Source organism: Lepidochelys olivacea (assembly GCF_965140295.1).
Source record: "Lepidochelys olivacea isolate rLepOli2 genome assembly, chromosome: 23".
Lineage (NCBI taxonomy): Eukaryota > Metazoa > Chordata > Testudines > Cheloniidae > Lepidochelys > Lepidochelys olivacea.
In genome coordinates this window covers 1,779,573-1,793,756 of record NC_140433.1, presented here as the reverse complement: position 1 = coordinate 1,793,756, position 14,184 = coordinate 1,779,573, and the positions used below count along the sequence as shown (strand labels likewise).

Genomic DNA, 14,184 nt, shown 5'->3' with positions numbered 1-14,184 from the left:
ATTCTTAGTGTATTTCTCATTGGCTGAGCCCTGGGGGATTAATTCTTGGTGCATTTCCCATTGGCTGAGCCCCGGGGGGATTTATTGTTAGTGCGTTTCCCATTGGCCGATCAAGGGTGTGTTTGCATTTGCTCAGGCAACGCAGCCCTGCACGAATCAATGCACCACTCGCCCAGTGACAGGGTGGCCGGTGGCTTAGGACGGAAGAACCCCATGCACAGCTACAGACTAGGGACCGAATGGCTAGGCAGCAGTTCTGCGGAAAAGGACCTAGGGGTTACAGTGGACGAGAAGCTGGATATGAGTCAGTAGTGTGCCCTTGTTGCCAAGAAGGCCAATGGCATTTTGGGATGTATAAGTAGGGGCATAGCGAGCAGATCGAGGGACGTGATCGTCCCCCTCTATTCGACATTGGTGAGGCCTCATCTGGAGTACTGTGTCCAGTTTTGGGCCCCACACTACAAGAAGGATGTGGATAAATTGGAGAGAGTCCAGCGAAGGGCAACAAAAATGATTAGGGGACTGGAACACATGAGTTATGAGGAGAGGCTGAGGGAGCTGGGATTGTTTAGCCTGCAGAAGAGAAGAATGAGGGGGGATTTGATAGCTGCTTTCAACTACCTGAAAGGGGGTTCCAAAGAGGATGGCTCTAGACTGTTCTCAATGGTAGCAGATGACAGAACGAGGAGTAATGGTCTCAAGTTGCAGTGGGGGAGGTTTAGGTTGGATATTAGGAAAAACTTTTTCACTAAGAGGGTGGTGAAACACTGGAATGTGTTACCTAGGGAGGTGGTAGAATCTCCTTCCTTAGAGGTTTTTAAGGTCAGGCTTGACAAAGCCCTGGCTGGGATGATTTAACTGGGAATTGGTCCTGCTTCGAGCAGGGGGTTGGACTAGATGACCTTCAGGGGTCCCTTCCAACCCTGATATTCTATGATTCTATGAACGCTGGGCAGGCGAGGGGCAGGGACCATCCCCCCGTTTCTACCCCTGCCCCGGCCCCGGGCGGGTCGATCAGTTACTGGTCTGAGTGACACCAACAAACGCGGCGACAGACACGGGGGCTGCAGTCAGATGATCACGTTTATTCACTACTGGGAAGTTCTAGGCAAAATCAGGCTCCCATGGGGCCTCAGAAAACTCAAGAGAAGTAGAATCACTAACCCCCAAATCCTGGAGCCGACCTGGTCCTGGCTGTAACGCCAGTGAGGCAATGGGATGAATGTAAAGCCAAGAGAACAAATGACCCGGAAACCTCAAAGCTCTGATTGTCCGTTCTGGTCCCTTTACCCCAATCCAGCCGCGGGCAGGGGATTTAGGGTAAAGGGGAATCGGGAGCCGAGATCGCAACTCCACCTGCGCTTGCATTGCATGGGGTGGCAGAAACCCAATCGGGGAAGGAGGCAAAGCCCAGGAGCTGGGAGGGGGAATCTCCCTCTCGGCCCTTGAGCAAACTTAGGTACAGCCAGGAGGTTAAAGAGACAAAAATCACGTTGGTTTTGTTTAGTGACGCAGCGGGAGGTGGGAGAGGAGGAAGCGGGGCAGCGGCTGGGGAAGAGGGCAGGAAGGAGCGAAAGGATCCAGGGAGCAAGGGGCAGGGAAGGGGGGGAAGAGGGGAAAGGGAAGGGGTGGAGGGGAGCTTGCGGGCGAACGGAACGGGGGGAAGGAGGTGGAGAGGGGACGGAGGGGGGACGGCGGGAATGGAGAGGGCGGAAGGCCCCCCTGCGCTGGGCGCTGGCCCTACGGCCGGGCGCTAGGGCCGGAAGAGGACGTTGTACCTAAGCAGGTAGCCATCGCTGTACATGTAGAGCTTGTGGTCGCCGGGGTTGTAGCTCAGCGACTGCACGACATCCGTCACCTTCTCCAGCGGCAGGCTGAGGCGTCTCTCCCGGCCCGTGCGGGTGTCGTAGGCGTAGAAGATCTCCTCGCGCCGGGTGCTGACCGCCCGGGTGGCGTACATCACCCCGCACACCATGAAGGTGTTGGTGGCCGCCGGCTTGTACTGGGAGGTCTGCCAGGTCTTCTCCAGGGCCAGCGAGCCGGGGCCGAGGCGGCCGATGACGATGTCGCCTTCGCTGCGCTCGGTGGTGTGCAGCACCCAGAGCCCGCTCTCGTCCGCGGCCAGGTCGAGGCCCTGCCAGCTGGTGCCCGCGTAGGAGAAGCGGTTGTTGAAGGTGGCGTCGGGCACCGCCCTGCGGTCCACGGCCCCGCTCTCCAGGTTCAGGCGGCAGAGGTCCCGCGCGTTGTAGCAGTTGAAGTAGAAGGAGCCGTTGTACAGCACCAGCCCGGCCCCCTGCCCGAAGCCCGGGATCAGCTGGTCCGTGGGGTTCCGGGACAGCAGCAGGTCCTGGTAGGAGCGGTAGAGACGCACCGAGTCCAGCCGCCGGCCGTCCAGGTTCAGGGGGGCCACCCAGTAGCGCTTCTTCCGCCAGGCGTGCAGGGACGACTCCTTGCCCCAGGCCCCGGCCTTGTAGCTCGCGCCCCGCCAGTTGAGCTGCACCACCGAGGGCTTGCTGAGGCGCCAGATCCCCTGGTGGTTGCACGCGCCTGGGGGGATGGGGAGTCACAAGGGTTAGATGGGGGGGGGTCCAGTGGTTAGAGCAGAGGGGGGCTGGGAACCAGGACTCCTGGGTTCCATCCTTGGCTCTGGGGGGGCAGTGAGATCTTGTGGCTAGAGTGGGGCTGGGAGCCAGGACTCCTGGGTTCTCTCCCCAGCTCTGACAGGAGTGGGATTCAGGCCAACCAGTGGGTGAAAAGATTCAGAGGAAACCAGCCTCCCCCGCTGCCCCGAGCCATGTCAGAAAGCCCTGGATTCACTGACTTTTTCCCCTGCCTCCCTTCGTCTTCGGCCGCCTGTTTCCGTCTGGCCCCCAGCCCCACAGCGTCTGAGCCCCTCCCAGCCTTCCCTGGACCTACCCTCCCACCCTCCCCGGCGGGCTGGCCAGGGCTGCAAGCCCCACTTCCCAGACGGGAATCTGAGGCAGGGAGCGACGCGGTGACTTGTAGGTCACACAGGGGGGCTCTGGGGCAGCGCCGGGACCGGAGCGAAGTCTCCCTTTAGAGCCCTAACCACAGGGCAATGCTTCCCCTCGAGGGCCCCGGAACCCGCTCCAATGCCAGCCCAGCGAGAGCCCCCGGGAGGGACTCACCGATCGGCGGCTGCCGTCCCTCCAGCGGCTTGCCCTTCTGACAGTCCTCCAGGCGCTGCCTGAGCGTGGTCAGCTCCCGCCTCATGGCCACCACCTGGTTCTTGTCGTAGGATTCCAGGGCGCTTACGGTGACCGACATGTTCTGGAGCTGCAAGGAACAGGGCAAGCGTCAGGCCTTCCCCACGGGGCCTGGGCGCCCCTTTCCGGGGGACTCCCTGCACCCCCTCGCTGGATCCCCCGAGTGCCCAAACTCCAGCCCTGCCGGCTGCTGAAGTAAGGAGTCTGCACCCTTATCATCCAGCTCCGGCGGACACCCCCGCTCAAGAGCAACGTCCTCTGGCAGTGGCCGAGCTCGGGGCATGTTTTCCACACAGCCAAACGTCACCAAAAATATCGTGTCCCGAGCACCGTCCATTAGCCAATAACTTCAGGTCACGCTCTAGATATTTGCTCGCAGGCGCCTTGGTCTCCTCCCCCACCTCTGAAGCAGAGGGAACCAAGAAACCCAGCCTGGAGAATAGATGGCAAGGCATCACTGGGCCAAGCTGCCAGCTGGGGGAAGCCTCAGCCCATGACCCAAATCCCCACTTGAGCTGGGGGGGAGGGGGAAGGAAATTTTTCTAGGGAAAAAATGCAGATTTGGCAAAACACCAAAATGTTTCATGAGTTTGCATCAGTTTCACCAAATTGTTTCGGTCGGGAAACCCTCCCCCCCACAACCTTGAAACAATTCCGAGCAAACCGGACTCGTGCTAGTTTGGGGGTCTCAATGGGGCTCTTTGTTTAGAAACATCCTTCGATCTCAAGTACCCCACGCCCCATAGCAGAGGTTTAAAAAGGCTCCAAAGCAAAACGAAAGGTTTTCAAACAAAATGTTTCGTTGGGCCCCAGATTAAACCCCCCCCCCACACACACACACACTTTTCGATGCACCAAGCAGCACAAAACCGTTCGTTTTCGGTTCGACGCAAAACAAGTGTTCTTCAGCGAACCCAAATATCCGTTATTTGCACAGCTCAGCCCCCTGGTGCCGTCCCTGGCGCTGTGGTGGCCGGCGTTCCCATCCGGCCACGGGTTCCCAGGACCGTCCCTTTTCGGAGGTCGCTGTCCCGGGAAATCTGCCCGGGTGCTCAGCCCACGCTGGCCGGTGTGGCGGGCTCCGGGGAGTCCCCGGTTTTCGTACCTGGCTTTGCCGGGATTCCGCACGGGTTTTGGTGTCGCTACCCTGGCAGCTGAAATATTTCCCGCCCGAGCCTCGGAAATGAACTCGACCAGCGGGACCACGGGGGAGGGTTAAGCAGAAAAGTTTTTATTGCAGTTCGGCTTTTTAGCAGCGAATAACGGGACACTGGGACGGCGCCAGGGGACATGCAGGAAGGGCAGGGGGGTGAGGTGGGGCAGAGCATGCGGGGAAATACAAGGGAGCAGGGGCCGTTTCACTGGGAAGGACGGCTTGGGGCCTCGTTTATCCTTGGCGGAAGGAGGCCAGGCCCCGGCTGGTTGTAGCCCGCGAGAGGCAAGAACTTGGGGCCGGATCGTCCAGCGCGTAGGACTCCTGGGTGAGTTTAGGATTTCAGGGGCACGTTTCCCCGCCCTGCGCCCAGCTTGTGTGCACGATTGCTGCAGTCACGCTGGGCGTGCAAGGGTGCCTGGGAGTCACCAGAGCCGGCCAAGCCTTGGGGCGTGGCCAAAAGATAGGCCACGCCCACCGGGGGGTGGGGCAAAGGGAGAGGCAACTGTCAATCACTGGCACTGATTTAACCCTTCATTGACTTCCGAAGCGGGTGTCACAGAGCCAGGCTGGGCGAGCAGGTGACGATGAAGCGTTCCGGGCACGTCCGAGCCCTTGTGCGGGTGACCAGTGGCCTCCAGGTGGGCAGTGGGCAGCCTCTGGGTGAGCGAGGATCCCAGTCCCCCTGCCCCATCCTCACCCTTCCGCCCCGGCCGGCGGCTCACTGCAGCTTCCAGCAGGCGAAGGACCTCCTGTGAGACCTCCTGTCCCAGCGCCGGGGAGCCAGGACGACGTAGCCCTCCTTGGGCTCGCCTCGCCACTGCGGGGCGTCCAGGAGCTCGCACATCCGGGCCCTCTGGGTCCGGCGCAGGAGGTAGATGAGGGGGCAGTTCCAGCGTCGGTCGATGAGGGACTTGCCCCGGACGTTGACGAAGGGCAGGATGTAGTTGGTCGGGCGGCAGAAAGTCACAAACAGCTGAAAGACCAAGATATGGGGCAGAAGTCAAGGTGCCCGGGGCCCCGAAGCCTCCTGGCGAGGGGGCTGCAGGGCGCGGGATTCACCGGCGTCTGGCTGGGCTGCGGGTACGAGAGACGTCTGCGGGCAGGGGGCAGAGCTGGGTCAAAGCAGCGCAGGCCCCGTGGGGCCACGGAGAAGTCTGTGGCCAAGAACCGGAGCCGGGGAGGCTGTCGAAAGGGCGGGAATTGTTTACGAGAATGCTGCCGGCTCCCAAGGGTCCCCTGCCTTCGGACGCAAGGCTCCGGCAAACGGCACCACAAATGCGTTTCTCGTTATCGTTAGCAGCAAGACCCTGTGTGGCCCATCGCCGGAGAAACGGGACTTCTCCTTCCAAGTGCCGCGGAGCGAACTACGGCCCGTCCTGGTCCCGGCAAAGGTCCCCCACCACACACGAACACGAGAGACTCGCCACAAAGCGGACAGGTGTTTGGAAACGGGCTCGCCCTGTCTGGCGTCCTCCACGGAGGGGGGCTCCCCAGCTGGCAAGCCCAAATCGTCAGCCAGGCTCTCTGGGCCTGGAGCTGAGTCCGGGTGAGGAATGAATCAGGCATGCCGGAGGTTAACCCTGTATTGTATCTTTGCCTGACGAGAATGTGGGGGTGGAGGGGGAGGAAATCACATTTCTAGCCCTTGAGCTTGCGAGGAAAAGCTTGAAAATGTGACTTGAGCAGAACCAAAGTAGGAACGCTGCCTGGGTCTGCCGAGAGCCTGCGCCCGTCGCTGGGGGGGGCTGCCCCGAGTGTGAGTGACGCAGCGACGCTGCCTGGGTCTGCCGAGAGCCTGTGCCCGTCGCTCGGGGGGGGCTGCCCCGAGTGTGAGTGACGCTGGGTCTGCCGAGAGCCTGCGCCCGTCGCTGGGGGGGCTGCCCCGAGTGTGAGTGACGCAGGAACCCTGCCTGGGTCTGCCGAGAGCCTGCGCCCGTCGCTTGGGGGGGCTACCCCGAGTGTGAGTGACGCAGGAACCCTGCCTGGGTCTGTCGAGAGCCTGCGCCCGTCGCTTGGGGGGGCTACCCCGAGCGTGAGTGACGCAGGAACCCTGCCTGGGTCTGCCGAGAGCCTGCGCCCGTCGCTGGGGGGGGGCTGCCCCGAGTGTGAGTGACGCTGGGTCTGCCGAGAGCCTGCGCCCGTCGCTGGGGGGGGCTGCCCCGAGTGTGAGTGACGCAGCGACGCTGCCTGGGTCTGCCGAGAGCCTGTGCCCGTCGCTCGGGGGGGGCTGCCCCGAGTGTGAGTGACGCTGGGTCTGCCGAGAGCCTGCGCCCGTCGCTGGGGGGGGCTGCCCCGAGTGTGGGTGACGCAGGAACCCTGCCTGGGTCTGCCGAGAGCCTGCGCCCATTGCTGGGGGGGGCTGCCCCGAGTGTGAGTGACGCTGGGTCTGCCGAGAGCCTGCGCCCGTCGCTGCGGGGGGGCTGCCCCGAGCGTGAGTGACGCAGGAACCCTGCCTGGGTCTGCCGAGAGCCTGCGCCCGTCGCTGGGGGGGCTGCCCCGAGCGTGAGTGACGCAGCGACGCTGCCTGGGTCTGCCGAGATCCTGCGCCCGTCGCTGGGGGGGCTGCCCCGAGCATGAGTGACGCAGCGACGCTGCCTGGGTCTGCCGAGAGCCTGCGCCCGTCGCTGGGGGGGCTGCCCCGAGCATGAGTGACGCAGCGACGCTGCCTGGGTTTGCCGAGAGCCTGCGCCCGTCGCTGGGGGGGGGGCTGCCCCGAGTGTGAGTGACGCAGCGACGCTGCCTGGGTCTGCCGAGAGCCTGCGCCCGTCGCTGGGGGGGGGCTGCCCCGAGCGTGAGTGACGCAGCGACGCTGCCTGGGTCTGCCGAGAGCCTGCGCCCGTCGCTGGGGGGGGGCTGCCCCGAGCGTGAGTGACGCAGCGACGCTGCCTGGGTCTGCCGAGAGCCTGCGCCCGTCGCTGTGGGGGGCTGCCCCGAGTGTGAGTGACGCAGGAACCCTGCCTGGGTCTGCCGAGAGCCTGCGCCCGTCGCTGGGGGGGGGCTGCCCCGAGCGTGAGTGACGCAGCGACGCTGCCTGGGTCTGCCGAGAGCCTGCGCCCGTCGCTGGGGGGGGGCTGCCCCGAGCGTGAGTGACGCAGCGACGCTGCCTGGGTTTGCCGAGAGCCTGCGCCCGTCGCTGGGGGGGGGCTGCCCCGAGTGTGAGTGACGCAGGAACCCTGCCTGGGTCTGCCGAGAGCCTGCGCCCGTCGCTGGGGGGGGGCTGCCCCGAGCGTGAGTGACGCAGCGACGCTGCCTGGGTCTGCCGAGAGCCTGCGCCCGTCGCTGGGGGGGGGCTGCCCCGAGCGTGAGTGACGCAGCGACGCTGCCTGGGTTTGCTGAGAGCCTGCGCCCGTCGCTGGGGGGGGGCTGCCCCGAGCGTGTGATGCAGCGACGCTGCCTGGGTCTGCCGAGAGCCTGCGCCCATCGCTGGGAGCAGGTGTTGACCCATGTGTGTGCAGGGGACCTCATGGCTCTGTGGGGGCAGGTGGGGGCCCTATACATGGAGGGACAGGCAGGGGCTGAGTCCTCCCTCCTGCGGGCTGGACCCAAACCCAGCTGAAGCCCAGGGAAGGCTGGCCTGGCAGTGGGCCCCGTGCCAGCCCCAAGGAGGGTGGGAGTCGGTGTCGAGGGCACTTCATAGTGTCAGCCCCACCCTGCCAGGGGCTGCTCCGGAGTGGGACGGCCCAGGACCCTCTTCTGGGGGTGGGGCTTAGATGGATTATCCCCTGTGGGCGTGGCCTGTGTCGGGAAGGGAAGCAATTGGACGCAGAAGAGGCGTGAGAGTGACACGCGGCCTTCCCAGCTTGCAATTGGCTGGTTCTTCTGGCCACTCCATGCTGCAGGGAACCCCGCCCCATGGCCAGCCGGGGGTCTGAGCGCAGGTGGGAATTGGGGGTCGCCCCGAACACTCCCCACAGTCTGTGTCTGATCCACACGGGATCTGAGCCCCGCCCCGCCGGGGGGCCCTGGCCCTTCCCACCAGGCCCCGGGGGTCAGACCCCGGCACCGCGTGACGCTCACCTCCCGGTGCACCACCTCCACCGTGGAGTCGCTCCCGTTGAGGGAGGAGCGGAGGTGGCCCACGAAGGACTCCATCTCGCCGATCTCCTTCCGCAGCTCCTGGAAGGCCAGCTCGGCGGGGGTCAGGTCGCCCACCTCCAGCAGCTGCAGCCGGCGGCTGGCGTTCTGCAGCTTGGCCTCGTACCACGCCAGGCGCTGCCCGTATTCCTGGAGCTGCCGGGGGGAGGAAGCAAAGACCCCGAAGTGGGGAGAGGATGTCAGACCTCATCTGGTGTAAACCCGTGTTGCTCCCCTCGGTCAGAACCAGCCCCGACCCCATTGCAGTCAGGGGTGACTCCGGATTAACACTGGAGCAGCTGAGATCAGAACCTGGCCCTGACCCCACTGCAGTTGGGGGTGACTCTGGATTCACACCCGTGTTACTCAGCCCAGAAGCCAGCCCCATATGTGCAGACCCTGCTCCCCTGAGGCTGGATGTGGGGGGAGCTCCCCACCCATCTCAGTCACACCCAGCAGCTGGGCAGCAGAAATCCCTTTTCCTGAAAATTTCACAGTTTGGGGAACAAAGAAACAAACCCCAAATTCCTCTCGAGCTGGGACAGAGTCAGAGGCGAGATTCCCCGGGGAGGGAGTTCGGGGGAAAGGGTCCGTTCCCACGCCTGGGTCAGTTTCATTAGCCACACTGACGAAAACCGTCCAGCTGCCTCCTCCCAACAGGGCTCCTGGAGCTGTGGGGGGGTGGAGGCCTGAGACTGACCAGGGCAGGGACTGAGTCATGCCCACGGCGGCTGAGTCCAGGCCCCGGCGAGTCCCGGGAGCTCGTGGTTCCCTTGGGCTCGGGCCTTGGCGCTGGGAGCTGAGGGCCCCAGGGAGCAGGGAGAGCGGGGACAGGGGTCGCTCAAGGAACATTGGCCTCGTTTTGCGAGTGATTCGCTAGTGGCAAAGAGTGGGCTAAAACTGGCCCGCCGGGTGCGTCCCCCCACGACGGTGCCGAGAGCCAGGCCAGCAGAGGGCAGCCGCGCCACACGCAGCCTGCGGGCTCCAGCCCAGCCCAGGGGAGCCCAGCCCAGGGCTGAGTGCCCAGCAGCTCCCAGAGGCTGCTCGGCTGCTCCCGGGCTCCAGGGCGGCTCCGTGGGGCCCCAGCCTGCCAACCCCCCTTGCGTAGCCTGCCCTGACCGGGGACGGTGGGAACCAGCCCCAGGGCCGGCGCTGCCCTCGCCCAGGGTGGGGAAGGAATTCACAGACCCCTGATCCCCCCAGCACCCCTCATCCCGCCCCGTCCCCTCCCCGGCCTCACCTTCTTCATCTCCCACTGCACGCGGAAGGTCAAGTTGCGGGCCGACGTCTCCAGCAGCTCGATCCGCTGCAGGGGGAAGGTGTCGTCGGGCAGGATGACGGTGCAGACGCAGTGGCCGCCGGCGTCCATCACGCTGCTCAGATTCTGGCCGGCCTGGAAGGGGGGCGAGGGGGGGGGAGCAGGTGGGACCCGTTACGGGAGCGTCACATCCCACGTCCCTCGCAAAGCGCCCCAGGAATGCAGCCACCTCTGGGGAGGAGCGCGTCAGAGGGCGCAGTGGCCAGGGCAGAGGGGATCGGGGCAGGCGGAGGGGAAACCCAGGGGACGTTTCATGGCCACGCAGCACAGACAGGGATGGGATCGCCAGCTGTCCCGGCAGGATTTCACCCGTGTCCAGGGCGGGCAGGGGATTTCAACCCTGCGGCTGTTCCCCTCCAGGCCACCCTGGCGAAGTGGCACGTGGGCCGAGGTACTCACGGAGGCAGCCGTCCAGCGCAGGAGCGGGCAGCCCGCCAGGAACAGGGCGAGCGCGATGGTTGCCATGGCCAGGCTGTGTCAGCCCCCGGCGCCCCCAGGCCCTTTATATAGGCAGCGGAAGATGCCGCGGGCCGGCGCATGACGGAGGGACGGTCCGATAATAGCTGCTCACTAGCCAGGTGACGTGACACTGATCCCTAAATTGGCTGGTTTCAGGTTTGCTCATTCAGCTCGGTGATTGACAGGCTGCCTGTGCCAGCGAGATAGCGGGGCAGGGGGATTAACGGGGGGGTCTCGTGCCCAAGCAAGAGAGGCCTGAGGCCTGGGTGTGACCTGATGGGAACCCGGGGGGGGGCTGCAGGGGGTGCTAAGGAGCCAAGGCTGGAGCGGGCGAGCAGGACCTGTGGGTCAGGATTGGGGGGCACCAGTGGAGCTGGGGGGGTGGGGAGCCCCATGCTGGGCTAGCAGGGGCTGCGGGTCGGGAGTGAGGGGCACCGGCAGATCTGGTGGGGGGGAGCAGATCTGGTGGGGGGGGGCGGAGCCCAGGGCTGGGCTAGCAGGGGCTGTGGGTCGGGAGTGAGGGGCACCTAACCCAGTGCTGATGATGCGGAGGGCGATGGGGGGAATTGCTGTAAATCCCGTTGCGTAACTGGGCCCTGATTAGGGGCCTGGTGCCGGACACCCAGCAGGAACTTGGCACATTCCTGCCACCCTCCCCCCCCCCGTATCAGTTTGCGGAACAGCCCCCGGAGCAAGGGGGGCGTGTTTGTCCTTCTCTGATGGGCCCCCACCCTCCCAGTTGCAAAATGGCTTAATCCCCCCGATAAGGGGAACGCTGAGCGTGGCACTGGGGAGCCTTTGTTCTCGGCTGGGCCCTGCTCCGTGGCAAATGGAAACCAGCCCCCGTCAGATCAGGGCTCCAGAGCCGGGGGCTCAGCTCCCTGGGGCAAGACAGGCCACGAGCCCCCGGCTCCGAGAGATCTGGCGCTCGGAGGCACAGGCTTAGCAGGGGGCTGCGGGTCGGGAGCGAGGGGCACCGGCAGGGCTGGGGGGAGGAACGCCCCTGGGGGGCTGCGGTTGGGAGCGAGGGGCACCGGCAGGGCTGGGGGGAGGAACGCCCCGGGGGGCTGCGGGTCGGGAGCGAGGGGCACCGGCAGGGCTGGGGGGAGGAACGCCCCTGGGGGGCTGCGGGTCGGGAGCGAGGGGCACCGGCAGGGCTGGGGGGAGGAACGCCCCTGGGGGGCTGCGGGTCGGGAGCGAGGGGCACCGGCAGGGCTGGGGGGAGGAACGCCCCTGAGGGGCTGCGGTTGGGAGCGAGGGGCACCGGCAGGGCTGGGGGGAGGAACGCCCCTGGGGGGCTGGGGCAGCGCAGGGCCCATGGCAGGGTGGGGCTGCTGGCACCAGACCCCACAGAGCCCCCAACTGCTCCCCTCACACTGAATCTAGGCAGGGGGCGGAGGGGCCTGTGTTTTATAGCCCCAGAAGCTCCTCCCACTCCCAGCATGCTTTGCTAAGAGGATACTCACAGCAAGGCTCCCCCCCCCCCCCCCCCCGCACAGACAGACGGACGGACGGACGGACACACTGGAGCCTGCTCTAGCTCCCCCACCTCGCCGCCCCCCCCCCGTTCGCCCTGGGGGACCAGCCCCCCTGTCTTGGGCCCATTCACCCTGGGGACCAGCCCCTGTCCTGGGCCCCGTTTGCCCTGGCACCAGTCCCCCGTCCTGGGCCCCGTTCGCCCTGGGGGACCAGCCCCCCGTCCTGGGCCCCGTTTGCCCTGGCACCAGCCCCCCGTCCTGGGCCCCGTTCGCCCTGGGGGACCAGTCCCGCGTCCTGGGCCCCGTTTGCCCTGGCACCAGTCCCCTGTCCTGGGCCCCGTTCGCCCTGGGGGACCAGCCCCCCGTCCTGGGCCCCGTTCGCCCTGGGGGACCAGTCCCGCGTCCTGGGCCCCGTTTGCCCTAGCACCAGTCCCGCGTCCTGGGCCCCGTTCGCCCTGGGGGACCAGCCCCCCGTCCTGGGCCCCGTTCGCCCTGGGGGACCAGTCCCGCGTCCTGGGCCCCGTTTGCCCTGGCACCAGTCCCGCGTCCTGGGCCCCGTTCGCCCTGGGGGACCAGTCCCGCGTCCTGGGCCCCGTTTGCCCTGGCACCAGTCCCGCGTCCTGGGCCCCGTTCGCCCTGGGGGACCAGCCCCCCGTCCTGGGCCCCGTTTGTCCTGGCACCAGTCCCGCGTCCTGGGCCCCGTTCGCCCTGGGGGACCAGTCCCGCGTCCTGGGCCCCGTTTGCCCTGGCACCAGTCCCCTGTCCTGGGCCCCGTTCGCCCTGGGGGACCAGTCCCGCGTCCTGGGCCCCGTTTGCCCTGGCACCAGTCCCGCGTCCTGGGCCCCGTTCGCCCTGGGGGACCAGCCCCCCGTCCTGGGCCCCGTTTGCCCTGGCACCAGTCCCGCGTCCTGGGCCCCATTCGCCCTGGGGGACCAGTCCCGCGTCCTGGGCCCCATTCGCCCTGGGGGACCAGCCCCCCGTCCTGGGCCCTGTTTGCCCTGGCACCAGTCCCGCGTCCTGGGCCCCGTTCGCCCTGGGGGACCAGCCCCCCGTCCTGGGCCCCGTTCGCCCTGGGGGACCAGCCCCCCGTCCTGGGCCCCGTTCGCCCTGGGGGACCAGTCCCGCGTCCTGGGCCCCATTTGCCCTGGCACCAGTCCCGCGTCCTGGGCCCCGTTCGCCCTGGGGACCAGCCCCTGTCCTGGGCCCCGTTTGCCCTGGCACCAGTCCCCTGTCCTGGGCCCCGTTCGCCCTGGGGGACCAGCCCCCCGTCCTGGGCCCTGTTTGCCCTGGCACCAGCCCCCCGTCCTGGGCCCCGTTTGCCCTGGCACCAGTCCCGCGTCCTGGGCCCCGTTCGCCCTGGGGGACCAGCCCCCCGTCCTGGGCCCCGTTTGCCCTGGCACCAGTCCCGCGTCCTGGGCCCCGTTCGCCCTGGGGGACCAGTCCCGCGTCCTGGGCCCCGTTTGCCCTGGCACCAGTCCCCTGTCCTGGGCACCGTTCGCCCTGGGGGACCAGCCCCCCGTCCTGGGCCCCGTTTGCCCTGGCACCAGTCCCGCGTCCTGGGCCCCATTCGCCCTGGGGGACCAGTCCCGCGTCCTGGGCCCTGTTCGCCCTGGGGGACCAGCCCCCCGTCCTGGGCCCTGTTTGCCCTGGCACCAGTCCCGCGTCCTGGGCCCCGTTCGCCCTGGGGGACCAGCCCCCCGTCCTGGGCCCCGTTCGCCCTGGGGGACCAGCCCCCCGTCCTGGGCCCCGTTCGCCCTGGGGGACCAGTCCCGCGTCCTGGGCCCCATTTGCCCTGGCACCAGTCCCGCGTCCTGGGCCCCGTTCGCCCTGGGGACCAGCCCCTGTCCTGGGCCCCGTTTGCCCTGGCACCAGTCCCCTGTCCTGGGCCCCGTTCGCCCTGGGGGACCAGCCCCCCGTCCTGGGCCCTGTTTGCCCTGGCACCAGCCCCCCGTCCTGGGCCCCGTTTGCCCTGGCACCAGTCCCGCGTCCTGGGCCCCGTTCGCCCTGAGGGACCAGCCCCCCGTCCTGGGCCCCGTTTGCCCTGGCACCAGTCCCCTGTCCTGGGCCCCGTTCGCCCTGGGGGACCAGCCCCCCGTCCTGGGCCCCGTTTGCCCTGGCACCAGTCCCGCGTCCTGGGCCCCGTTCGCCCTGGGGGACCAGCCCCCCGTCCTGGGCCCCGTTTGCCCTGGCACCAGTCCCGCGTCCTGGGCCCCATTCGCCCTGGGGGACCAGTCCCGCGTCCTGGGCCCTGTTCGCCCTGGGGGACCAGCCCCCCGTCCTGGGCCCTGTTTGCCCTGGCACCAGTCCCGCGTCCTGGGCCCCGTTCGCCCTGGGGGACCAGCCCTTGCTCTGCGGGGTCGGCTCAGGCTGCAGCCTCCGGCCACTTGCCCAGCGCCGGACGGGCCCATTAATCCCCCCGCCTGCCGCGCGCAAGGCTGGGGCGGCCCCGATACAGGGGCACAGAGAGACGGG

General features: G+C 67.1%; 1 protein-coding gene across 1 annotated transcript; it reads right to left on the bottom strand.

Moving 5' to 3' along the window:
• Positions 1-1,065: 1,065 nt before the first annotated feature.
• On the bottom strand, positions 1,066-4,392 carry LOC311511995 (olfactomedin-like). The gene is made up of 3 exons (XM_084612968.1): positions 4,333-4,392; positions 3,150-3,297; positions 1,066-2,547 (listed from the first exon to the last, which is right to left on the bottom strand). The coding sequence occupies exons 2-3, from the start codon at positions 3,286-3,288 to the stop codon at positions 1,754-1,756; spliced, it is 933 nt and encodes a 310-aa protein (XP_084469094.1). The 5' UTR covers positions 3,289-3,297; positions 4,333-4,392; the 3' UTR covers positions 1,066-1,753.
• Between the last annotated feature and the right edge of the window lie 9,792 nt (positions 4,393-14,184).